Source organism: Garra rufa, chromosome 11 (assembly GCF_049309525.1).
Source record: "Garra rufa chromosome 11, GarRuf1.0, whole genome shotgun sequence".
NCBI lineage: Eukaryota > Metazoa > Chordata > Actinopteri > Cypriniformes > Cyprinidae > Garra > Garra rufa.
The window spans coordinates 49,100,216-49,128,130 of NC_133371.1; the positions used below are offsets into that span (position 1 = coordinate 49,100,216).

Here is a 27,915-nt window from a genome sequence, read left to right on the forward strand (position 1 = left end):
CAAGCATCTGATCCACTTGTGGCCCAAACCCAAAGAGACCCACAAAAATCGACTTATGGAGAACCCAGGATTTCAGAAATCTAAATACGACCCTCCACAATACGAGGAGACGTCTTTCTGTGGAAACGGGTTTGGTAATGGGGAACGGCGAGGCGCAAGGCTGTCTGTGGTCAGCGCTTTTGGCCACAACACTTTGGATCGTGTGCCGAACGTCAACTTTTATCGCAACGCGGCGAGCCTCAGCGGACACAGAGTCGCCAGACCTTCTCTACAGGAGCTGCATGATGTTTTTCAGAAGGTGAGTCTTACCTGAAATGAACAACATTTAGTCAGATATGAGACTAGTTGAATTTGCACTTTAAAGTCGTGCAATAAATCAATCCACTGCAAAAAATGCTTTTCTTCCTTAGATTTTCTGTCTTGTTTCCAGCCAAAATATCAACAAATTCTTGAATCAGGAAGGATTTTCTAGACAAGTAAAAATTATTGTCTTGTTTTTAGTAAAAACAAGTCAAAAACAAGCAAAATAATCTGCCAATGGGGTAAGAAAAATAATCTTATTTCAAGCAGACAACTAGATTATTTGTCTTACCCCATTGGCAGATTGTTTTGCTTGTTTTAAGCAAAAACCCACTTAATTTTGACTTGTTTTTACTAAAAACAAGACAATAATTTGTACTTGTCTAGAAAATCCTTCCTGATTCAAGAAACAAGACAGAAAATCTAAGTAAGAAAAGCATTTCTTACTGATGAGCCGATCTGTTCTTCCCATGCACCGCAACATGCGTCGTATTTTAGTAATGTAAATCAAAACACACGATTCATGATTCAGGGTTTAGACTATGAGCTGATTTTAGGCTAATTGCTGAAGCGGGTGTCATTAGGGTGGCCCGGCGGTGACCTGACGCAGCCGAAGATCAATAGCCAACCTAATGAGAAAGCCAGAGAGCAGCACTTGATTTATGAGTAACGATCTTCTGTGGCTAATGCATTGATCCGCCGGACGTAAACGGGGTAATTAATGCAAACAAGGGCTGAAAAGTTTGCGCTGATCCAGAAAGCAAGCATGCACACAGACCTGACGTCGGAGAAAGTTATTTGGAGAATGTTTCTAATCCATTTGTTCACGAGGAAAACTAAAACTGCCAAGTCACCCTTTAAATGATCTTCTCGGGGCATCAAAAGCATTTGTTTTTGAGTCACAGTCTGAGCGTCGGCGTAAATCGCTCCTACAAGACACAACAGAGCTATAGAAACATTATGCTTTGTGCATATGAGATTATTAAAAAAGAACTTGGCCACAATTTACTCTCATGGTAACTTATTAAGATTTTTTGTCTTGTTTCCAGCCAAAATACCTAAAAATTCTTAAATCAAGAAGGATTTTCTAAACAAGACGAGTTTTTGCTTAGAACAAGCAAAATAATCTGCCAATGGGGTAAGAAAAAAATCGCATTTGAAGCAGAAAACAAGATTATTTTTCTTACCCCATTGGCAGATTATTTTGCTTGTTTCAATCGAAAACACATTTAATTTTGAGTATTTTTTTCTGAAAACAAGACCATTTTTGTTAGTCTAGAAAATCCTTGATTTAAGATTTTTTTTAGATATTTGGGGCTGAAACAAAACCAAAAATATTTTTTGCTTACCCCACTGGCAGATTATTTAGCTTGTTTTAAGCAAAAACATTTACTTACACTTAATATTGACTTGTTTTTTCTTAAAACAAGAAACTAAATTCAAGTTTAACTTTACTAGAAAATCCTTCTTGATTTAAGAATTTTTAGATATTTTGGTCAATTTTTGCAGTGTGCATGTGTAACGATGATAAAAGACTGAGATTAGTTTGTTTCCCTATTTATCATCAGAATGGAGGCCTTACTATTCCCAGTACAGTCGAGGACAGCGAAAGAGGGGATACCTCGACGTTGGGCGATGTGGAGTCTATCACCCCGCTGGAAGAAAGCGAAGCTGGAGGTTTTGTGAAATTCGGCTGGATCAAAGGAGTTCTGGTGAGTTATCTGACTTTAGCACTTTTTATAACTCACTTTATATTCGCTCTGCTGGAGTTTGAGCATGTGGTTGCGTTTGCAGGTGAGATGCATGCTGAATATCTGGGGTGTCATGCTGTTCATACGGCTGTCATGGGTATTCGGACAAGCGGGAATAGGTGAGAAGTTCATCTTCGTGACCTTCATAAACCTTCTCCGAACACGCAGCAGGTGCTCATTTATATTCAGCACAGAAATCTGAATTCTCCAAATGTGCACACACACAATCTGAACCCAGCTCAACCCACACAAACTCACTAAATATAGCTGCTAAAGGGGTTTCTGTGCAGCGATGTCGCGGAAGAACCGTTTTTGTTTCGCCAAGAAACCAACTCACCATTTGTTCTAGTGTGAAGAACATTTTCATAATCAGAAGAACCATTATACTCTTTCAGAAATCTGGAGACTTGAGTTCTCCTTGAAGATTGAAATTCCTGAGAACAAATAGAAACAGACACAAATGAGTCATTTGTTGACGAAGAGCATATGTATGAAGCTAAAACACGAGACTCAAGGGACTCTTTTCATACTAGAAAACACCCAGAAGGCCTGAACTTTATGAGTTTTTCACAGGCAAACACTACGAACATTGACTTTAAAAAGATTTAGTTTGGTCTTAGAACAATTTGATGAAAAAGGGAGTTTATATTTCTAATTCCAGACTTAAGAATAATTGAATGTGCTGTTCCACATCATGCAAATCTCTACAAATTCTTACATCAAGTCTTGTTTTCTGGGAAGTCTATCCATAATTAAGTGAAATTATGATGAAGGACAAATGCCTCAGAAAAAAAACTACTTAATTCAACATATTATATATTAGTTCTAAGCATAAGCTCAGTTCAGTTCAAGTAAATGCATCTTTATTTAAAAATAAGGATGTTTTTTAAAGGATATTTGAAAATAAGACAGGAATACTGAAAAACATTTTCATTTTTATGTAATATGCATAGATAAGAACTTCATTTGGAAAACTTTAAAGGCGATTTTCTCAATATTTAGATTTAGTTTTTGCACCAGATTCCAGATTTTAAGTCTTGTTTTCTGGGAAGTCTATTAATGATTAAGTGAAATTATGATGAAGGACAAATATCTGCCAATGGCCTCAGATAAAAAAAAAAATCAACATAATTCAACATTGTGTATTTGTTCTAAGTATAAACTCAGGTCATCTTGTTCAATTTCTCCGAAAACAAGACTTCATGTGTTGATTTTGCATCTTCGTTTAAAATGTTTATATATTTGTATCGGAAAATAAGACAGGAATACTGAAATAAATATTCATTTTGTAGTAAAACGCATAACTAAGAACTTCATTTGGAAAACTTTAAAAGTGATTTTCTCAATATTTAGACTTTTTTGCACCAGATTTCAGATTTTAAGTCTTGTTTTCTGGGAAGTCTATCCATAATTAAGTGAAATTATGATGAAGGACAAATGCCTCAGAAAAAAAACTACTTAATTCAACATATTATATATTAGTTCTAAGCATAAGCTCAGTTCAGTTCAAGTAAATGCATCTTTATTTAAAAATAAGGTTGTTTTTTAAAGGATATTTAAACATAAGGATATTTGAAAATAAGACAGGAATACTGAAAAACATTTTCATTTTTATGTAATATGCATAGATAAGAACTTCATTTGGAAAACTTTAAAGGCGATTTTCTCAATATTTAGCTTTAGTATTTGCACCAGATTCGAGATTTAAGTCTTGTTTTCTGGGAAGTCTATTAATGATTAAGTGAAATTATGATGAAGGACAAATATCTGCCAATGGCCTCAGATAAAAAAAAAAAATCAACATAATTCAACATTGTGTAATTGTTCTAAGTATAAACTCAGGTCATCTTGTTCAATTTCTCCGAAAACAAGACTTCATGTGTTGATTTTGCATCTCAAGTAAATGCATCTTCGTTTAAAATGTTTATATATTTGTATCGGAAAATAAGACAGGAATACTGAAATAAATATTCATTTTGTAGTAAAACGCATAACTAAGAACTTCATTTGGAAAACTTTAAAAGTGATTTTCTCAATATTTAGACTTTTTTGCACCAGATTTCAGATTTTAAGTCTTGTTTTGTGGGTAGTCTATCCATAATTAAGTGAAATTATGATGAAGGACAAATATCAACATTTTTCAACATATTGTATATTTGTTCTGAGCATAAACTCACTGTATTTTGTTCAGTTTCTCAGAAAACAAGACTTCACCATCGTTTTGCATCTCAAGTGAATGCATTTTCGTTTATTTATTTCTATTGGAAAATAAGACAGGAACATTTTTTGCAGTGCATGCAACATTAAATGCCACAACTTAACAAAAAACAAAAAAACGAGACTTTCTGCAATATATAAGCTTTTTAGGTTTTAGTTTGTCGAAGGACGAAGCAAGACTTTTTAAAACCCGACTTCTGAAGCTCACATGTGAGATTACTGGGATCTGGTTCTCAGGAGAAACATCTGAGGAGGTTTTTAGCCTCGTCGTGTTTGGTCGGCGCCGGTGTGGAACGCGCTGAAGGTGACTGCCCAAGTTTATGGCGCGTAACTAATGGCGCGTCAGAAGTTTGAGTTTCTAAGAAAGCTCCGTTCAGTTCCAGTCAGACACCTCGAGCTGCAGGCAAAACACATTACAGGCCATCAGAAACCCACTGCCGTTATGTATTTTATGAGGTGTGAGTGACTGCAGGCGATGAGCGCTTTTATTCCTCAGCGATCGCATTATAGCGCAGAGCAAACACACTTACCGAAAAACACACTGGGCTAGTGTGTTTAAGTACTGAGACTTTCACACAGAATGTGTGTTTATCTTCTATAAAAAAATGCAAGTTTGATTAAATGTGACCCTGGACCACAAAACCAGCCATAAGCGTCCATTTTTTGAAATTGGGATGTATGCATCATCTGAGAGCTAAATAAACATGACTTTTCCATTGGTGTATGATTTGTTAGGATAGGACAATATTTGGCAGAGATACAACTACTTGAAAATCTAGAATCGGAGGATGCAAAAAAATCTAAATATTGAGAAAGTTAACAGTTAAAATGAATTTCTTAGCAATGCATATTACTAATCAAATTTTTGATGTATTTATGGTTTGAGATTTACTAAATATCTTCATGGAACATGATCTTATTATTTTTGGCATAAAAGAAAAAAATCGATAATTTTGACCCGTACAATGCATTGTTGGCTATTGCTACAAATATACCTGTGCTACTTAAGACTTGGGTTTGTCATCCAGGGTCACATATTTGTAGAAATAGCCAAAAACACATTGCACGGGTCAAAATCATTAGGATATTAAGTAAAGATTATGTTCCATGAAGATATTTTGTAAATGTCCTACTGTAAACATATCGAAGATTAATTTTTGAATAGTAATATGCATTGCTAAGAACTTCATTTGGACCAAATTAAAGGCAATTTTCTTAATATTTAGATTTTTTTTTGCACTCTTAGATTCCAGTTTTTCAAATGGTTTTGTCTTGGCCAAATATTGTCCTGTCCTATCAAACCATAGATCAATGGAAAGCTTTCAGTTGATGTATAACCCTCAATTAAAAAAATAACCCTTATGACTGGTTTTGTGGTCCGAGGTTACAAATGCTAAAATAAATAATAAATAATCCAGCCAGAAATCACTCAGAATCATGTTGTTCCAAACCCGTCTGACTTTCTTTCTTCTGTGGAACACAATGAAAACAGATACAAAAAAATGGTTCAAATGGTTCATCTAATGTTTTCAGGCTCATATTAAATCTTACACTGCAAAAAATGCTTTTCTTATTTAGGTTTTTTTTTCTTATTTAGGTTTTTTGATATTTTGTTTCCAGCCAAAATATCTCAAAATTCTTGAATCAGGAAGGATTTTCTAGACGAGTAAAAGTTATTGTCTAGTTTTTAGTAAAACAAGTCCAAATTAAGTGAGTTTTTGCTTAAAACTAGCAAAATAATCTGCCAAAGGGGTAAAAAAAATAATCTAGTTGTCTGCTTGAAATAAGATTATTTTTCTTACCCCACTGGCAGATTATTTTGCTTGTTGTTTTAAGCAAAAACTCACTTAATTTGGACTTGTTTTACTAAAAACTAGACAATAACTTTTACTCGTCTAGAAAATCCTTCCTGATTCAAGAATTTTGAGATATTTTGGCTGGAAACAAGACAAAAAATCTAAGTAAGAAAAGCATTTTTTGCAGTGTTCTGACTTTCTTTCTTCTGTGAAACACAATGAAAACAGATTAAAAATGGTTCAAACGGTTCATCTAATGTTTTCAGGCTCATATTAAATCTTACACTGCAAAAAATGCTTTTCTTATTTAGTTTTTTTTTTCTTATTTAGGTTTTTTGATATTTTGTTTCCAGCCAAAATATCTCAAAATTCTTGAATCAGGAAGGATTTTCTAGACAAGTAAAAATTATTGTCTTGTTTTTAGTAAAACAAGTCCAAATTAAGTGAGTTTTTGCTTAAAACTAGCAAAATAATCTGCCAAAGGGGTAAAAAAAATAATCTAGTTGTCTGCTTGAAATAAGATTATTTTTCTTACCCCACTGGCAGATTATTTTAAGCAAAAACTCACTTAATTTGGACTTGTTTTACTAAAAACTAGACAATAACTTTTACTCGTCTAGAAAATCCTTCCTGATTCAAGAATTTTGAGATATTTTGGCTGGAAACAAGACAAAAAATCTAAGTAAGAAAAGCATTTTTTGCAGTGTTCTGACTTTCTTTCTTCTGTGAAACACAATGAAAACAGATTAAAAATGGTTCAAACGGTCATCTAATGTTTTCAGGTTCATATTAAATCTTAAGGATTGTTTCATGTTACCTGATGAAGCATCTGTGTGTTTCAGGTTTGGGGATAGTGGTTGTGTTATTGAGCACTGTGGTGACCAGCATCACCTGTCTGTCCATGTCAGCCATATGCACCAACGGTGTGGTACGAGGAGGTAAAGCACACGTTACATGGGAAGCAGGAGAACGAAGTCTTCACGCTGAGCTCACGGGAGTGTGTTTGTCTTCTAGGTGGAGCGTATTATCTGATTTCCCGCAGTTTGGGACCTGAATTCGGCGGCTCCATCGGTCTGATCTTCGCGTTCGCCAACGCAGTGGCCGTGGCCATGTATGTCGTGGGGTTTGCTGAAACCGTAGTGGAGCTTCTCAAGGTACAAACCTCCAAAAAATGCTCAAATCAGCTTGGAAATTCAGCTGGTTTCAAAACACTGGTGTCTATCTGCTCTTCACAGGAAAATGACGCCCTTATAGTGGATCCTACGAATGACATCAGGATCATCGGCTGTATAACGGTGGTTCTGCTGATGGGCATCACTGTGGCAGGAATGGAGTGGGAAGCCAAGGTAAGACCAGGATTTTTATCTGAGATTTTAGGCATGACAGAGGATTGAGAACCTTCTTTCTCTCTTATTATAGGCTCAGGTTGCTCTGTTGGTGATCCTACTGGTGGCTATTGGCAATGTATTTGTGGGAACAGTGATTCCTTCTACACAAGACAAGCGCTCCAAAGGCTTCTTTAACTATCAAGGTGAGACTGAAGAACGTCACTCGAAAAAACATTTGTGACCCTGGACCACAAAACCAGTCATAAGGTTAAATTTTACAAAACTGAGATATATACATCATATGAAAGCTCAGTAAATAAGCTTTCTATTGATGTATGGTTTGTTAGGATAGGACAATATTTGGCCGATATACATCTATTTGAAAATCTGAAATCTAAGGGTGCAAAAAATCAAAATACTGAGAAAATCACCTTTAAAGTTGTCCAAATTAAGTTCTTAGCAATGCATATTACTAATCAAAAATTACATTTTGATAGGTTTACAGTAGGAATTTTACAAAAAATCTTCATGGAACATGATCTTTACTTAATTTCCTAATGATTTTTGACATAAAAGAAAAATCAATAATTTTGACCCATACCATGTATTTTTGGCTATTGCTACAAATATATCCCAGCGACTTAAGACTGGTTTTGTGGTCCAGGGTCACATTTGTGCTTGAACGTTCAGAACCATAAATGTCCCTCTAATATTTCAATTGGTGCTTTTCATTGACTAATTCTCGAAATTCTCAATAAATGTTATGAATGCCAGTGTTTTTAGTTTAAAACAGAGACTTTTTTTTATTTAGGTAAAATTTGATATTTTTTAATTCAATGCAGCCTATTAAAATATTACAGTGATAACCGAAGATATTAGCGGATATTCATAAAGTTAGTCTCAGTACACTCTTAAAAATAAAGGTTCCAAAAGGGTGTTTTCAGAATGATGCCAACATTTTTGGTTCCCCAAAAGAACTTTTCAGTGAACAGTTCTTAAAAGAACCATTTTGAAGAACATTTTAAACGTTTTTGACTATAAAGAACCTTTTCTGCATTCGAAAGGTTCAATGGGTGTTCAAGGTTCTTCATGAAGCCATCGATGCCAATTAATAACCTTTATTTTTTACTGCAAAAATGCTTTTCTTAGTTACATTTTTTGTCTTGTTTCAACCAAAAATATCAAAAAATTCTTAAATCAAAGATTTTCTAGACGAGTAAAAATTATTGTCTTGTTTTTTTTTATAGAAAAAAAATAGTCAAAATTAATTGAGTTTTTGCTTAGAACAAGCAAAATAATCTATCAATGGGGTAGGCAAAAAAAATCTTATTATAAACAGAAAACAAGATTATTTTGCTTACCCCATTGGCACATTATTTTGCTTGTTTTAAGCAAAAACACTTGAAAACAAGAAAATTATTTTTACTTGTCTAGAAAGTCCTTCTTAGTTTAATATTTTTTAGATATTTTGGCTGGAAACCAGACAAAAAATCTATGTAAGAAAAGCATTTTTTGCAGTGTAGTTGGTGATGTCACTATATAAATGTACACAAAGTTTCCACAAATTTGCATTTTTGTAGTTTACATAGACAATAAAGTATCTTTTTCTAAAATTTGCACTTTAAAAACCAATTTTCAAAATGTTCACGCCTCCAAAATGTCATTGTATAACTGAATGGCCAAAATACATAAAATGTTTTGTGTTTTTAGTTGAAAACTAATTTTTTATTTTATTTTTTTGACAGTGAATGCTTTTTTTTTTTTTTTTAAGAAAAAAAAATCTAAATTCAGGTAAAATTATACTTTTTTTTTTCATTCAATGCAGCCTATTAAAATATTACGGTGATAACTGAAGAAATGAATACTAGCGGATATTCATGAATTCAGTACACACTTAAAAATAAAGGTTCCAAAAGTGTGCCATAGAAGAACCCTTTTTGGTTCAACAAAGAACCTTTCAGTGAAATTCTTAAAAGAACCATTTTGAAGAACATCTAAAGAATCCTTTTTGACTATAAGAAACCTTTTCTGCATTTGAAAGTTCACTGGATGTTTAAGGTTCTTCATCGATGCCAAAAATAACCTTTATTTTTGAGAGTCTAGCAAGTCCTACAAATTACACACAAACCGAATAAAGGAAAATAAAGCAGGTATGTGAAACATGTCAAACACACCTGATCTCTGTCTAAAACAGAATCCATCGCAAAGGAAAACTTTCTACCGGATTTCCGAGACGGAGAAACGTTCTTCTCAGTTTTTGCCATCTTCTTCCCGGCAGCCACCGGCATTCTGGCTGGAGCCAACATCTCTGGAGATTTGAAAGTAAGAGCGAAAGGCACATTTCTAATCTGAAATAACATTTTGTTCAACATTTTCACTCACGGACATCTCTGATTTTTCAGGACCCTCAGGCAGCTCTTCCCAAAGGAACGCTTCTGGCCATCTTCATTACGGCAATAACGTACCTGGGCATCGCGCTGGTTGTTTGTGAGTCCTGAACACACACTTGAAATGACTCTATTTTCATTATGGATGTCTAACAGAATTCTCTGCAGCTGTGACGGTCGTTCGAGACGCGACGGGGAACCGCAACGACACTATTCTAGCAGGTTCGAGTTGCAACTTCTCTTCGGCCTGTAATCTGGGCTATGACTTCTCAATCTGCCAAACCACCAAATGCAACTACGGCCTCATGAACAACTTCCAGGTACATATGTGGCCTGAAATACAGTGCATGGATAAACCTTATTAAAATGATTGATTTTTTGGTAAAACTGACATGTTTTTGTCTCTGTTGGGGGTAATGCATTACAAGTAACTCAAGTTATGTAATCAGATTACTTTTACAAGTAGCTAGCAATGTAACGCATTCATTTTTAATTGACAAGAAAATATCAGAGTAGTTTTTTTGTGAACAGTGAAATGCAAACTCAAACCTGCAATATTTAAATGTGACCCTGGACCACAAAACCAGTCATAAGGTTAAATTTTACAAAACTGAGATGTATATATATTATAAAAGCTCAGTAAATAAACTTTCTATTGATGTATGGTTTGTTAGGATAGGACAATATTTGGCCGAGATACATCTATTTGAAAATCTGGAATCTGAGGGTGCAAAAAAATCTAAATCCTGAGAAAATCACCTTTAAAGTTGTCCAAATTAGGTTCTTAACAATGCATATTACTAATCAAAAATTACATTTTGATATATTTATAGTAGGAATGTTACAAAATATCTTCATGGAACATGATCTTTACTTAATTTCCTAATGATTTTTGGCATAAAAGAAAAATCAATAATTTTGACCCATACAATGTATTTTTGGCTATTGCTACAAATATACCCCAGCGACTTAAGACTGGTTTTGTGGTCCAGGGTCACAAATATGTTAAATAACACAAATATCCTTTATGTATTTATTCCCACACTGTAAAAAAAAAAAATCTTGTTTCAATTTAAAATAATCTTATGCAGGTAACTTAAATTTTTACGTTTAGTCAACTTGAAATTTTAAGTTATTTAATATTAAATGATAACTTGGATATTTTAGTAGACTAAACTAAAAATTTTAAGGCAGTGGGGAAACATTTTTTTTTAAGTTGAAACAATAATTTTTTTTCAGTTAAGCAGTGTGCATTACAATGTTGCGTTACTCCCTAAAAAAGTAACTAATTACGTTCCTTTTAATGGAAAGTAATGCGTTACATTACTTTTGCGTTACTTTTAAAATCTGGGCAGGGTTTGCTTCTTTGTTTTTAATACAAACATTTTTAATGTAAAAGCCTTACATGTGAATTCACCTCAGGCTGAAAGAAAAGTACATTCATGCAGGATAAGATCACTTCAGCTTTAATAATAAAAAAAATGTTTGCTTATTAGTATATTTGTATTATTTCACTGCAAAAAATGATTTTTTTTGTCTTGTTTCCAGCATAAATATCTAAAAATTCTTGAACCAAGAAGGATTTTCTAGGCAAGAAAAATTATTGTCTAGTTTTCAGAAAAAAGAAGTATAAATTAAGTGAGTTTTTGCTTGAAACAAGCTAAATACTCTGCCAATGGGGTAAGCAAAATAATCTAGTTTTCATCTTAAAATAATATTATTTTGCTTACCACCTGCTTTGTTTCAAGCAAAAACTCACTTAATTTATACTTCTTTTTTTCTGAAAACTAGACAATAATTTTACTTGTCTAGAAACATTTTAGATATTTTGGCTGGAAACAAGACAAAAAAAAAAAATAGAAGAAAAGCATTTTTGTCCAGTGTTTGCATGGTATTCTGAGTTTGCCTTTCACTGTTTTGGTTAATTTCAAGTAATATCTGTTTTTGGGAGTGAGATGAATTAATGCATGTTCACATTTAGTCTAGAACTATGTTTACTCCAGATTTAGTAACAGGCGTCACTTATTGGAAAAAGTAACTCAGATATTTTCTTAGCAATGCTAAAATAATGCATTACTTTACTAGTTACTTCAAAAAAAAGTAATCTGATTATGTAACTTGCGGTACTTATAATGCACTGCAGTTAACCAATGACTTTGCTGCTGACCTGCGATTCAATTTTGTTTATTGCTTAAGAGGGATAATAAAAAGTACCAAAAGTAACATAACTGATTACCTTCCATAAAAAGTAACCAACGCGATTAGTTACTTTTTTTAGGGCGTACCGCAATATTGTAATGTACTTGTGTTTATGTTCAGGTAATGACTCTAGTATCTGGGTTTGGACCGCTCATCACGGCAGGAACATTTTCGGCCACGCTTTCTTCAGCTCTTGCGTCTCTCGTGAGCGCGCCCAAAGTCTTCCAGGTTAGAGTTTAAATGCACACTATTTAAACCCAATAAATACCGGATCAGCTAAAAACCTTTTATAGGACAATCTTAAAATACAATAAAAGACTGGAGTACATTGTAAAGAAGCTCTTTAAAGTTCCTGATTTTAAAAGCAAATCCGTCCGCAGGCTCTATGCAAGGACAACATCTACAAAGCCCTCAAGTTCTTTGCCAAAGGTCACGGGAAAAACAACGAGCCAATCCGAGGATACATCCTGACCTTCTTCATCGCTGTAGCGTTCATCCTCATCGGTACATATGAGAGCGATTAAATGACTCAGACTTTGTAATAGACGTACTCATGTAACAGCGGTTGTTTGTGTCTTAGCTGAGCTCAACACCATCGCTCCCATCATCTCCAACTTCTTCCTGGCCTCATATGCCCTCATCAATTTTTCCTGCTTCCATGCATCCTACGCCAAATCCCCAGGTCTCTCTAGACTTTTACACACACATTCAATCTGTTCCAGAACCAAGACAGCTGTCTACAAACTGCAAAATATGCTTGTTATCTACTAAAGATATCTATGTGACCCTGGACCACAAAACCAGTCATAAGGATTCATTTTTTGCAATTGAGATTTATACTTCATCTGAAAGTTGAATAAATAAGCTTTCCATTGATGTATGGTTTGTTAGGATAGGACGACTGTTTGAAAATCTGCAATCTGATTGCAAAAAATTTAAAAATTGAGAAAATCGCCTTTAAAGTTCAAATGAAGTTCTTAGCTATGCGTACTACTGATAAATAAATTAAGTTTTTAAAATATTTATGGTAGAAAATGTACTAAATATATTCATGAAACATGATCTTTACTTAATATCCTAACGATTTTTGGCATAAAATTGATAACTTTGACCCATACAATGTATTTTTGGCTATTGCTACACCCGTGCGACTTAAGACAAGGCCACTTATTACTTGTGAAATTACTTATAAAATACAAAAACGAAGTGAGTTTATGCCTAAAACAATAAAAAATCCTATTTTACCCTTTATACTCCGCCACTGAATACAAAAAAAAAGGTAGCCCTGACTCTTTTTAACTCTCAATTCTGACTTTATAACACGCAATTACAAGTTAGGAAGTCATAATTGTTAAATATAGACGTATAAAATAATAGTCTTTTCTCTTCTCAGAATTAAGCTTTATAACTTGCAATTGCCTACAACTAACATAAACTTACATAACGCAGAAATTTGTCAATGGTTTAAGAAAAAATATGCCTAATGTGACCTTGAAGCAATGCATTGTGTGGGTCAAAATGATCAATTTTTCTTTTATGCCAAACATCAATAGGATATTAAGTAAAGATCATATTCCATGAAGATATTTTGTAAATATTCTACCATAAAAAAAAAAATTCTGATTAGTAATATGCATTGCTAAGAACTTTATTTGGACAACTGTAAAGACAATTTTCTCAGAATTTAGATGCACCCTCAGATTCCAGATTTTCAAATAGTTGTATCTCAACCAAATATTGTCCTATCCTAACAAACCATACATCAAAGGAAAGCTGATTTATATTAAAAAAAAAGACATTTATGACTGGTTTTGTGGTCGAGGGGAAACATATTTGTTTTGTTTTTAAATGCTGTTGATGTAGGCATCTCGTGAGGTTTTGGAACAGACTTACAAACACACTCTATAATGCCACTAATTAAAGTCTAAACACTTCTTGTTAAAGTGCTGTTGTGTGTGCAGGTTGGAGACCGGCGTATAAGTACTACAACATGTGGCTGTCTCTGTTCGGAGCCATTCTCTGCTGTGCCGTGATGTTTGTGATTAACTGGTGGGCGGCTCTGCTCACCTACGGCATCGAGTTCTTCCTCTATATATATGTTACCGTGAAGAAGCCAGGTAAGAACGCTGATACACAAATTGCTCCTGCAACAGATAAAGCAATATATGATATACAAAAATAAAATGATTGATTTTTGGGTTTTTGTCAGTGTTGGGGGTAATGCATTACAAGTAACTCAAGTTATGTAATCAGATTACTTTTTCAAGTAACTAGAAATGTAACGCATTGCTTTTTAATTGACAAGAAAATATCCACTGCAAAAAATGCTTTTCCTACACTGTAAAAAGTTTTCACCAGATTCAACTTAAAAACTTAAGTTTTGCAGCTGCTTTAAGTTTTTCAGCTTAAAACTACAAGTTATTTTAAGGTATTACAATAAAAATGAGTTGATATAACTTGAGTTTAAATGACTTAAGTTGATTTAACTTAAAATCTTAAGGCAGCTGCTAAACTTAAGTTTTTAAGTTTAATCAGCTTAAAACTACAAGTTATTTTAAGGTATTACAATAAAAATGAGTTGATATAACTTGAGTTTAAATGACTTAAGTTGATTTAACTTAAAATCTTAAGGCAGCTTCTAAACTTAAGTTTTTAAGTTTAATCAGCTTAAAACTACAAGTTATTTTAAGGTATTACAATAAAAATGAGTTGATATAACTTGAGTTTAAATGACTTAAGTTGATTTAACTTAAAATCTTAAGGCAGCTGCTAAACTTAAGTTTTTATGTTTAATCAGCTTAAAACTACAAGTTATTTTAAGGTATTACAATAAAAATGAGTTGATATAACTTGAGTTTAAATGACTTAAGTTGATTTAACTTAAAATCTTAAGGCAGCTGCTAAACTTAAGTTTTTAAGTTTAATCAGCTTAAAACTACAAGTTATTTTAAGGTATTACAATAAAAATGAGTTGATATAACTTGAGTTTAAATGACTTAAGTTGATTTAACTTAAAATCTTAAGGCAGCTTCTAAACTTAAGTTTTTAAGTTTAATCAGCTTAAAACTACAAGTTATTTTAAGGTATTACAATAAAAATGAGTTGATATAACTTGAGTTTAAATGACTTAAGTTGATTTAACTTAAAATCTTAAGGCAGCTGCTAAACTTAAGTTTTTATGTTTAATCAGCTTAAAACTACAAGTTATTTTAAGGTATTACAATAAAAATGAGTTGATATAACTTGAGTTTAAATGACTTAAGTTGATTTAACTTAAAATCTTAAGGCAGCTGCTAAACTTAAGTTTTTAAGTTTAATCAGCTTAAAACTACAAGTTATTTTAAGGTATTACAATAAAAATGAGTTGATATAACTTGAGTTTAAATGACTTAAGTTGATTTAACTTAAAATCTTAAGGCAGCTTCTAAACTTAAGTTTTTAAGTTTAATCAGCTTAAAACTACAAGTTATTTTAAGGTATTACAATAAAAATGAGTTGATATAACTTGAGTTTAAATGACTTAAGTTGATTTAACTTAAAATCTTAAGGCAGCTGCTAAACTTAAGTTTTTAAGTTTAATCAGCTTAAAACTACAAGTTATTTTAAGGTATTACAATAAAAATGAGTTGATTTAACTTAAAATCTTAAGGCAGCTGCTAAACTTAAGTTTTTATGTTTAATCAGCTTAAAACTACAAGTTATTTTAAGGTATTACAATAAAAATGAGTTGATATAACTTGAGTTTAAATGACTTAAGTTGATTTAACTTAAAATCTTAAGGCAGCTGCTAAACTTAAGTTTTTAAGTTGAAACTGGTGAAAACTTTTTACAGTGTAGTTTGTCTTGTTTTCAGCCAAATGGAAAGAAGGATTTTCTAGGCTAATAAGAATTATTGTCTTGTTTTCAGAAAAAAAAAAAATACTCAAAATTAAGTGTTTTTGCTTAAAACAAGCTAACAATTCTGCTAATGGGGTTAGAAAAATAATCTTGTTTTCTGTTTATAAAAAGATTTTTTTTCTTACCCCATTGGCAGATTATTTTGCTTGTTCTAAGCAAAAACACACTTAATTTTGAATTGTTTTTCTGAGAACAAGACAATAATTTTTACTTTTTTTAATAAGTCTAGAAAATCCTTCTTGATTTAAGAATTTTTTGATATTTTGGCTGGAAACAAGACAAAAAAAATCTAAATTAGAAAAGCATTCTTTGCAGTGTCAGTTTTTTTTTTTTTTTTTTTTTAATAAGTAATTCCAGGTACCATGAATAAAAAACAGTGAAACGCAAACTCAGAATATGTTACGAACCTGCAATATTTAAATATGTTAAATAACACAAATATCCTTTATGTATTTATTCCCACACTGTAAAAAAAATTGTTTCAACTTAATATAATCTTACCCAGCCAACTTAAATTTTTAAGTTTAGTCAACTTGAAATTTTAGTCTATTTAATATTAAGTGACTTGGTTATTTTAGTTAGATATTATAGTTTTAGTATTTAATTAAATTTTTACAGTTAACCGTTACTCCCTAAAAAAGTAACTAATTAAGTTACTTAGTTACTTTTTACAGAAAGTAATGCGATATGTTACTTTTGCACTACTTTTAAAGTCTGGACAGGGCTTGCTTCTTTGTTTTTAATATAAAAAAACACCAAAAGTGAAATGAATTCATCTCAGGAAAAAAGAAAAGTACATTCATGCAGGGTAAGATCACTCTTCAGCTATAAAAAAATGAAGCACAAATGTTTATTTCAAGTAATTTGTGCTTATTAGTATGGTTGGATCATCAAAGGTCAGTAGCAAAGACACTGGTTAATAAAACGGGATTAAATACATAAAGGATATTTGTGTTATTAAACATATTTAATTAGGTTTGCATCATATTCTGAATTTGCATTTCCCTGTGTTTATTCATTTCGAGGAATACTGAATCTTAATCTTTAATGCATGTTCACATTTAGTCTAGAACAGTAACATCATGAAACGTGATAAACACAAGCATGAATGCTATAACAGAAGTGCAGTAATCTGACGTCTCCTCTTTCTCTAGATGTGAACTGGGGTTCGTCTACTCAAGCCGTGACGTTCATAAACGCTGTGAACAACGCTCTGACGTTATCTGGTGTGGACGAACACATCAAGAACTTCAGGTGCGCTCAGGTCAAAACAGATAAATGGATGTTTTATGCAGGTTAGATTCTCACCGCTTCGCTTCTCTTCTCCTGTCCCATCGCAGACCCAAGTGTCTCGTAATGACAGGATCGCCCAGAAGCAGACCGGCGCTGCTGGACTTGGCACATTCGCTCACTAAGAATTATGGGCTGTGTCTGACCTGTGAGGTGTTTGTGGTGAGCAGATCACTGTCAAACAAACAACAACGAGTCTCCACACATCAGGGCTTATGCAGATCTTAATCATGTAATTAAATCAAGTTGTATTAAGCAGATGTGCGTGTGTGTGCTTTAGGGTCCGCGTGATAAGAATCTGCAAGACATAAGTGCTGCTATTCAGCAGAACCAGCAGTGGCTGAACAAGCAGAAGCGCAAAGCCTTTTACACGCCTGTCGCCAGCGAGAACCTGCAAAAAGGAGCAGAAGCGCTGATGCAGGTCAGTCTGAACACAAACACACATATACACAGATAGATAGACGATACATTTGAAATCTTAACAGTGCTAAAATACAGTTGAGGTCAAATCTGCAAAATGTTAAATATTTTAACAAAAGTGCATGTTATGGTTTATCTCATACTGACCTTTAAAAGATATTTCACATAGAAGATGTTTACATATAGTCCACAAGAGAAAATAAGAGTTGAATTTATAAAAAGTTTACATGTGTTGTTCTCTGAATGATCCACAGCTGTGTTTTTTTGTTTAGTGATAGTTGTTCATGAGTCCCTTGTTTGTCCTGAACAGTTAAACTGTCTGCTGTTCTTCAGAAAAATCCTTCAGCTCCCACAAATTCTTTAGTTTTCCAGCATTTTTCTGTATTTGAACTAGGGATGCACCAAAATGAAAATTCTTGGCTGAAAACCGAAAAAGAGGAAACCAAGGCCGAAAACCGAAACACCGAAAGAATTATGCCAATTATTAGTACCATTGCATTTGCAGTACTAAATAAACAACAATGTGTTTTTGTGTACGCAGGCGTCAGGACTCGGCAGGATGAAGCCGAACACCGTGATGTTGGGATTCAAGCGTGATTGGAGAACCGCCAAACCACAGGAAGTTCAGAGCTACGTGGGAATTCTACAGTGAGTGCTCAAACAGTCTGAATCACCTGCTGTCTGTTTCTCTCTCTCTCTCTCATCACACACACTGGTTCTGTTCTCCTCGCAGCGACGCGTTTGATTTCGAGCACGGGAGCGTGATATTGAGAATCAGTCAGGGGATGGACATCTCTCACATCCTCAAAGCAGAAGGTAGAACACCACCACCAAACTCTCAGAGTGAAAAGACGTGTCGTTTAATTTAATGCTCAGATAAACACTACACAACATTACTGTGTGAGTTAAAGGAAGAGTTGTTCTCAGACCATCCAAGATTAGAATGAGTTTCTTTATCAGATTTGGAGAAATGTGTCATTCCATTACTTGCTCACTTTAGCGAATGGGTGCCGTCAGAATGAGAGTCCAAACTGATAAAAACGTTGCAATAATCCACAAGTAATCCACACCACTCCAGTCCATCAGTTAACATCTTGAGAAGACAAAAACTGAAACAAATCCATCATTAAGATGCTTTACATTAAAATATGAGACCATAATCAATTAAAAAAGCTTCTCCTGTTGTCTCTCAAATCAAAATCCAGCCACATATTTGTTTAGAGCTGTTTTGGCTTGTAAAGAGTGTTTGATCTGCACAGATTTCTCTCTTGATTCTTCTTTTTCACTGGAGAAAGCATTATTATGGGTTTATAATCCACAAGTAATCCACACCACTCCAGTCCATCAGTTAACATCTTGAGAAGACAAAAACTGAAACAAATCCATCATTAAGACCCTTTTGACTAAACTTTAACAGAGTTGATAACCCATAATAATGCTTCCTCCAGCGAAAAAGTGGTCTGGTCTGAATCAGGAGAGAAATCTGCACAGATCAAGCACCGTTTACAAGACAAAACAGCTCTAAACAAATATGTGGCTGGATTTTGATGTGAGAGACGACAGATGGACTTTTTCACTGAAGGAAGCGTTATTATGGACTAAAAACGTCTTAATGATGGATTTGTTTCAGCTTTTGTAGATTATTGTGATGTTTTTATCAGCTGATTGGACTCTCATTCTGACGGCACCCATTCACTGCAGAGCATCCATTGTCCAGGACAATATTTGGTCGAGATACAATTTGAGAATCTGGAATACGAGGGTGCAAAAAAATCTAAATACTGAGAAAAATCACCTTTAAAGTTGTCCAAATTAAGTTCTTAGTGATGCATATTACTAATCAAAAATTAAGTTTTGATATATTTATGGAAGGAAATTTACAAAATATGTTTATCTAACATGATCTTTACTTAATATCCTAATGATTTTGACATGCAGATGAGTTTGTTTCTTCATCAGATTTGGAGAAATGTGTCATTTCATCACTTGCTCACTTAAGTGAATGGGTGCCGTCAGAATGAGAGTCCAAACAGCTGATAAAAGCATCACAATAATCCACAAAACCACTCCAGTCCATCAGTTAACATCTTGAAAAGACAAAACCTGAAACAAATCCATCATTAAGACGTTTTTAACTAAAATACGAGTCCATTATAAATAATAACACTTCCGCCGGTGAAACAAGAGAGAAATCTGCACTGTTTACAAGCCAAAACAGCTCTAAACAAATACGTGGCTGGATTTTTGATGTGACTTTTTCACTGGAGGAATCGTTATTATGAATTACGGACTTGCAATTTAGCTAAAAATGTCTTAATGTTGGGTTTGTTTCTTTTGTCTTCTCAAGATGTTAACTGATGGACTGGAGTGGTTTTGTGGATTATTGTGATGCTTTTATCAGCTATTTGGACTCTCATTCTGACGGCACCCATTCACTCCAGAGGATCCATTGTTGAGACTAAACTAAATGATGAATATTTTGTGTGATTGTCAGAGGAAATGGAGCGCATGCTCTTGGAGCAGCAGGCGCTGGAGATGGAGGAGAACGACTTTCAGCCACAAGGAGGAAATAGGTTCTTCAACAAGTCCAAGAAATCCTCCAAGAAAGAGCTGACCAGAAAAGGTACACGGTATTGGGGAAAGTTACTTTTAAAAGTAATGCATTACAATATTGTGTTACTCCCTAAAAAAGTAACTAATTACGTTACTTGGTTACTTTTTATGGAAAGTAATGCGTTACGTTACTTTTGCGTTACTTTTTAAATCTGGGCAGGGCTTGCTTGTTTTTAATATAAAAAGTTCTATTTATGTCAAATGTAAAAGCCTTTTCACAGCAAAAGCCTCAGGTTTAGAGAAAAGTAAATCGACGTCTGTACAGTAGACCACAGAAGAACAAATGTAACTCTTCAGCAATAAAAAAAAAGGCAAACAAATGTTAGATTATCTTGAGTCATTTTTGCTTATTAGTATGGATGAATTGGATCATCAAAGGTCGGCAGCAAAGACATTGGTTCATAAAATGGGATTAAATACATAAAGGATATTTGTATTATTGAACATATTTAATTATTGCAGGTTTGCATTGAATTTGACTGTTTTTATTCATTTTGAAGAACACTGGATCTGTTTTTTAGTGAGTGAGATGAATTAATGCATGTTCACATTTATTCTAGAACTAAAGTAACATCTTATTCACAATTTCTCTCAACATGAGGACAGGAGAGCTTTCAATCAATAAATGGGGGAAAAGTAACTGGCGTTCCTTATTTGAAAAAATAACTTTTCTTGTCAATTAAAAAGTAATGCATTACTTTACTAGTTACTTACTTACTATTACTAAAAGGTAATATTATTATGTAACTTGCGTTACTTGTAATGCGTAACCCTCAACACTGAAGGTAGAGAATCCTTCTTGAAGATGTTCTGCAAGCGCATTTATCAGACAGGAACTCCAGCGCTCTAATAAAACCTGATTAAATGTGGCTCTGTGAAACCGTCTGAGCTGTTATAATCTAATAGTCTGGTCTGACAGAGCACTGCGCCCTGAACTCCAAACTCACTGTCTCGCCCGCTCCGCTCCTCGTACGTGAAGGTTTTTAATAGGACAGAACGTCTTAATGGGCTCAAACGCTGCAGACTCAGGTCTTTCTGCAGTCACCATTATCATCATCTTTACGGCCTCTTCTGAAACAGATTCAATCATTCGGTCGCATGTCATTTAGCAGGCGCTCGTATTCCAAACGACCCATTAAACGCTAATTTGTTGGTCTTTTGTGCTGATGTCTCTAATCACTGCGGTCTAATAAAGCACATATACTGGCCACAAACGTATTTAGACACTTGAGCCACAATTCAAGATTTGCATTAGTCAACAAAATGTAAAAAAAAAAAAAAAAAGGCATTTATGTTAAATAAAAACAAGACACAGTTATGTTATTTTAGTATCACTGAGATACTATTATAATTTTTTATTAATAGTTTGAATTATTTGCAATTTATATATATATATATATATATATATATTTTTTTTTTTTTTTTTTTTTTTTTAAGTAATTTTTGTTGCCATTTTTTATGAATATTTTATATTTAATATATTTTATATTCATTTAATATTTTTATTAATAATTATTATTATTAATTTCATAATATGTGCATATAGTTATTGATTTTTTTTTTTTTTTCAGTTTTAGTCAGTTTGGTACATCAAGTTTCAACTGTGTGAAAATAAGAAATCTTTATTTGGCAACTAGCTGAAATAAAAAATATTGTAATAATTGTAATTTTAATATATTTTAGTTTATGGGTCAAAGATGTTAAGATCATCAAAATAAATGTACAAAAGTGATTTTATGTTCATAGAAAGCACATTAAATGTAAGTAAAGTGTACTTTTAAGGTTTCAAATACGTTTCTGGAGAATAAAATGTCAAAATTTGGTTGAAATAATGTTACATTGTCATTTAGTGTAACAATATTAATGTAAAAATGTCAACAACATGCTTATTCTGACTTGTACATATTAAAATATATGAAAGAATAAGGAAGCATATTACATTTAATTGTGTTTTAAATGAGTAAAAAATTAATTACTGACAAATGGGCAAAACCTAGGATAGTGGCAAATTATAAAAATGTAGAATTAAGAAGTAATTTGTCTTTTATTATGTCATACATTGATTTTTGTTGTAAATATGCCTGACAAGATTGACACTGAATGACATTTTAATGGGTGTCTTCTGTAAATTAGAGGAAAAATGTATGATATTTATTTTTTTGATCAGAAAAATAAAAACAAAAATGGAATTAAATTAAACAGAAAACTTTAAATGTTTTTCTGGAAAAATATTACACTTATTGTTTTTATGCTTAAACCCTTTTTCATCTTTGATCCTTATATCAGTAAATGTTTATTTCATTTTAAGCACAATTTTTTTTTAATGGTTTTAGTTTTAGTTAACTAGTTTAATTGATTTTAATTTAGTTATTTTTATTTGAAATAGTTTATTCCAGTAAACATTTCCGTAAACATAAACTAAGACCAGTTAGTTAAAATGATTTAATAAGTGGCTCAGAAAAGTGAATTTAGTTCCGTATAAAATGTATCTTTTGCAATTAATTTCAGACATTTTTTGGCATGACTTCAGTGTTTAAATTATTTTTGCACTGAATTTGTGCTTCTCAACCCCTTTAGATCGCAACCAGTTTTGCAGTCGAATTCAAACACATTAAAACTAAGTACAATCTGGATTCTGGTCTTAAACGTCACCTGTTTGTCCAGAAGAGCTGAGAGATTTTTGTTTTTCTTTCTCAGTTTCTCTGGATGTTCCTCAGACATCAGATCTGGCGAAGATGAACCAGCGTCTGGTGGAGGCCAGCAGCCAGTTCAAGATGAAACAGGGCAAAGGGACGATTGACGTTTGGTGGCTGTTTGATGACGGAGGTGAGCGGCAATCCTCCTGACATCTTCTCTTCTGTCAGGTTTAACGTGTGGCTTTACGTTTCTTCTTGTTATTCTGCAGGTCTCACGCTTCTCATGCCTCATATTCTCACCACACGGAAGAAATGGAAGGACTGCAAACTCAGGATCTTCATCGCAGGGCAGCCTGAACGCATCGAACAAGACAAAGAGGAGTATGTCGACATACACACTGAAACTGAAACAGACTCTGATGTCTCTAATAAAACTCCAACTGACAGATGCTGACTAGTAACCTGTGTGTTTTTTGAATCATCAGAATGCAGGAACTCCTGAAGAAGTTCAGGATCAAATGTGCCGACATCAAAGTTATCGCAGACATCAACATCAAACCCAGCGCAGAGAGGTGAGAATGAAAAACACACGCAATTAATCCTCATTTCATTCACTGACACGCTCCACGTGCTCTGAATGCACTCACAGCGTGTGTTTGTGTGTATTTTTGTGTGTGTGTGTGTGTGTGTGTGTGTGTGTGTGTGTGTGTGTGTGTGTGTGTGTGTGTGTGTGTGTGTGTGTGTGTGTGTGTGTTAGCTGGAAACTGTTTGAGGACATGATCGAGCCATTCCGGTTGCACGAGGGTTCAAAGGAGACGACGCAGGCTGAAGCTCTGAGGAAAGAACATCCTTGGAAGATCACAGATGCTGAGCTGGACACCTTTGAGGAGAAGGTAGAATCCTAGAGGACACTGCGGCTGTCCTTCAGAAAGTCTGAGTCAGCCTAATATTACCAAAAAAAACCTAAAAATAAATTCCAGTCAAAAGTTGGAATAATTAAAAAATAAAAATGTTTTTAAAAAAGTCTCTTCTGCTCACCAAGGCTGCATTTATTTGATCAAAAATACGATTAAAATTGTGAAATATTACAAAAAAAAAACTAAAAATAAATTCCAGTCAAAAGTTGGAATAATTAAAAAATTAAAATGTTTTTAAAAAAGTCTCTTCTGCTCACCAAGGCTGCATTTATTTGATCAAAAATACGATTAAAATTGTGAAATATTACAAAAAAAAAAACTAAAAATAAATTCCAGTCAAAAGTTGGAATAATTAAAAAATTTAAATGTTTTTAAAAAAGTCTCTTCTGCTCACCAAGGCTGCATTTATTTGATCAAAAATACGATTAAAATTGTGAAATATTACAAAAAAAACTAAAAATAAATTCCAGTCAAAAGTTGGAATAATTAAAAAATTTAAATGTTTTTAAAAAAGTCTCTTCTGCTCACCAAGGCTGCATTTATTTGATCAAAAATACGATAAAAATTGTGAAATATTATTAGAATTTAAAATAGCTGTTTTCTATGTGAATATCTGTTCAAACTGTAATTTATTTCTGTGATCAAAGCTGAATTTTCAGCATCATTACTCCAGTCTTCAGTGAACATGATCCTAGCAATGCTGATTTGCTGCTCAAGAAACATTTTTAATTATTATCAGTGTTGAAAACAGTTCATATTTTTGTGGAAACCATGATACACTGCTGATTCTTGAATAAGCAAGATTTATAGATTGGGAAAAAAATAAAATAATAATAATAATAATAATATATATAGATTAGTGTGGTTCAAGCGCTTAAGTCATTTAAGCACATAAGGAAATATACATTGCGTTAACATGGCTGTAACCACCTAAATCAATGATTTAATCAAATCCAGGTAATTTACCACAGAATTCTGATGATATTTAACATTTATGACTGTTACAGCTCCACCTATGTTTGAATTTTCATTAAATGTTGCATGCTTGTTTAGAATCACCTGTCCCATGTGCTCACCAGGTTTCATTAAGTTTTGAGTTTTCCTTTAGGCTTTATAGGATTTTGGGTGAGTTTGGACAGGTCCCTTTTCTAAACGACCCCATTAAAGCTTTCCAAAGGGTAAATTTTAAATTTTTTTGAGTGAAAAACCTAGGACTAGTTCGAAAAAGTTGGTTTGTAAAAAATCCAAGATACCCGAAAATTTAAGCTCACAATTAAATCTGAGGCATGACGGCTGATGGTTTAGGAGTTATGAGCGATTTCATACTTTTGATGGCTGTAGCGCCACAGTCAGGCCGATTGGGGTGAGCTGTTCTAATAATACAACACAAGCTACGCGCTTAAACCCCTAATAATACTGTTTTTAATCGACAATGGACAAAATTGATCAAAAGGGACAGTACTGTAAATGTAATTTACAAAAAACATTTTGTAATGTTACTAAAGTTTTCTATTTTAAATAAATGCTGTTCTTTTGAACTTTCTATTCATCTGTGAATCCTCAAAAATGTGTAACACACTGCAAAAAATGCTTTTCTTACTTAGATTCTTTTGTCTTGTTTCCAGCCAAAATATCTAAAAATTCTTCAATCAAGAAGGATTTTCTAGAAGAGTACAAACTATTGTCATGTTTTCAGAAAAAAGAAGTTAAAATTAAACAAGAAAAATAATCAATAGGGTAATAAAAATAATCTTATTTTATTACCACATTGGCAGATTATTTTGCTTGTATTAAGCAAAAACTAACTTCTTTCTGAAAACAAGACAATAGTTTTCACTTCTCTAGAACATACTTCTTGATTTAATTTTTAGATATTTTAAGTAAGAAAAGCATTTTTTTGCACTGCAGTTTCCATGGAAATATTGTGCAGCGCAACAGGTTTCAACATTGCCAAAAACCAGAAATGTTTCTTAAGCAGCAAATCAGTATATTAGAATGATTTCTGAAGGATCATGATGCTGAAAATTCAGCTCTGATCACAGCAGTCGATTACATTTTAACAGGTATTCACATACACTGCAAAAAATGCATTTCTTACTTAGACTTTTTGTCTTGTTTCCAGCCAAAATATCTAAAAAGTCCTAAATCTAAAAGGATTTTCTAGATGAGTAAGAATGATGGTCTCATTTTCAAAATTAAGTGTGTTTTTGCTTGAAAAAAGCAAAATAATCTGCCAATGGGGTAAGAAAAATAATCTTGTTTTCTGTTTATAATAAGATTTTTTTGCTTACCCCATTGGCAGGTTGTTTTGCTTGTTCTAAAAGCTTAAATTTGTTTGTTTTTTTCTTAAAACAAGAAAATAATTTTTACTTGTCTAGTTTCTTGATTTACAAAATTTTTAGATTTTTTGGCTGGAAACAAGACTAAAAATCTAAGTAAGAAAAGCATGTTTTGCAGTGTAGAAAACCGCTATTTGAAATTGTAATAATATCTCACAATTTCTATTTTTGATCAAATAAATGCAGCCTCTGTGAGCAGAAGAGACTTCTTTTAAAAATGTTTAAAGAAATCATAATTAATCACAGTTTGAATGGCAATGTACTAAGACACATCCCAAGTGATAAAAGTAAATGATCAGTGGCATGAGTGTGTTGATGATAAGCGTCTGTGCTTTACTGTCCACAGACGATGCTGCAGGTGCGTCTCAATGAGCTTCTTCAGGAGAGCTCGAGAGCAGCCAAACTCGTCGTGGTGTAAGTCACATCCTCATCAGCATGATGTGTGTATCAGGACGTGATCGTGTGCTTCATATGCGTGTGCGTGTGTGTTTTACAGGAGCTTACCCATCGCCCGTAAAGGCTCCGTCTCTGATCATCTGTACATGGCCTGGATAGATGCGCTCACCAAGAATCTACCACCAACCATCCTGATACGTGGAAACCATCAGAGTGTGCTGACCTTCTACTCCTGAAGAAACACAACAAACACTGACACAAACACACAATATATTGGACATGAAGAATGAGTCCATGTATTTCCTGACTTATTTTATCAGAGTAACATTAGGTGGCATTAAAAACGTAAAATAAAAAGCCACTCACTGAATTCAACATAGAACATAATAAGGTTTAAGCAGCATATGTTACCTTGGAGCACAAAACCAGTCTTTAGTAGCACGGATATATTTGTAGCAATAGCCAAAAATACATTGCATGGGTCGAAATTATCGATTTTTCTTTTATGCCAAAAATCATTAGGAAATTATTATCCATTTTGTAATTTTCCTACTGTAAATATATCAAAACGTAATGCATGTTTAGTAATATGCATTGCTTAGAACTTAATTTGAACAATTTAAAAGCGATTTTCTCAATATTTAGATTTTTTTGCATTCTCACATTACAGATTTTCAAATTTTTTTAATTATTCAGCTTTCAGATGATTTCAGAAAATTAACCCCTCAAACTGGTTTTGTGGTCCAGGGTCACATATTTATAACTTATAAATTAAGTCTTATTATCAATGCTGAAAACAATGTTTTCACTGCTTAATATATTTGTGAAAACTGTGATAAACTACCATTCAAAAGTATGGGGTAGGTATGATTTGTTAAAAAAAAAAAGAAGACGAAGAAATGAATGCTTATTTGGCAAGGATGCATGAAAATGTTATTTATAAAATTTGAAAATCAAAAAATGGCACCCTAAAAATAAAAGCCACTGCCTGAATTTAACATGCAACATGATGTAGGCATATAAACAGCATACTAATGGATAAAACTGTATGGAGTATGTTAGTATCTACTGTGACTCTATACTGCCCTCTATTGGACATAGTTAGCTATAACAACAATGATAAATCTGTGTAAACAGTAACGTATAAAAGCACTTTAGTGTAACATTATTCAGAATTATCGATTAAAGTATGTTATTTTTGTCAAGTATAGTAATACTTTTGTAAATATATTCACTGGCGGCCATTATGATTGCCGATCCTATTTATATTCCTGTGGTACTGGGAAAAACTGTGTGAAATTATTTCATGTTATATTCATTTTCCACAGTAAATAAATCAGTTTTGAAAAACGCATTCAAAGTGTCTCAAAAGTATGAGTGTTTACAATACTATGGGTGGGTTGCACCAACAAGTATTCAATTAAGCAAA

At 33.2% G+C, this 27,915-nt stretch overlaps 1 protein-coding gene across 1 annotated transcript; it reads left to right on the top strand.

Annotated features, from left to right (window-relative positions):
* Positions 1-27,840, top strand: LOC141345928 (solute carrier family 12 member 1-like). The gene is made up of 26 exons (XM_073850850.1): positions 1-298; positions 1,869-2,012; positions 2,095-2,170; positions 6,907-7,002; positions 7,079-7,218; positions 7,300-7,410; positions 7,484-7,595; positions 9,587-9,714; positions 9,795-9,879; positions 9,948-10,099; positions 12,099-12,206; positions 12,359-12,482; positions 12,559-12,660; positions 13,940-14,095; positions 17,030-17,129; positions 17,216-17,327; positions 17,446-17,586; positions 18,127-18,233; positions 18,319-18,401; positions 20,080-20,208; positions 22,896-23,024; positions 23,104-23,215; positions 23,320-23,406; positions 23,592-23,727; positions 26,437-26,504; positions 26,587-27,840. The coding sequence occupies exons 1-26, from the start codon at positions 56-58 to the stop codon at positions 26,720-26,722; spliced, it is 3,117 nt and encodes a 1,038-aa protein (XP_073706951.1). The 5' UTR covers positions 1-55; the 3' UTR covers positions 26,723-27,840.
* The last annotated feature ends 75 nt before the right edge of the window (positions 27,841-27,915 follow it).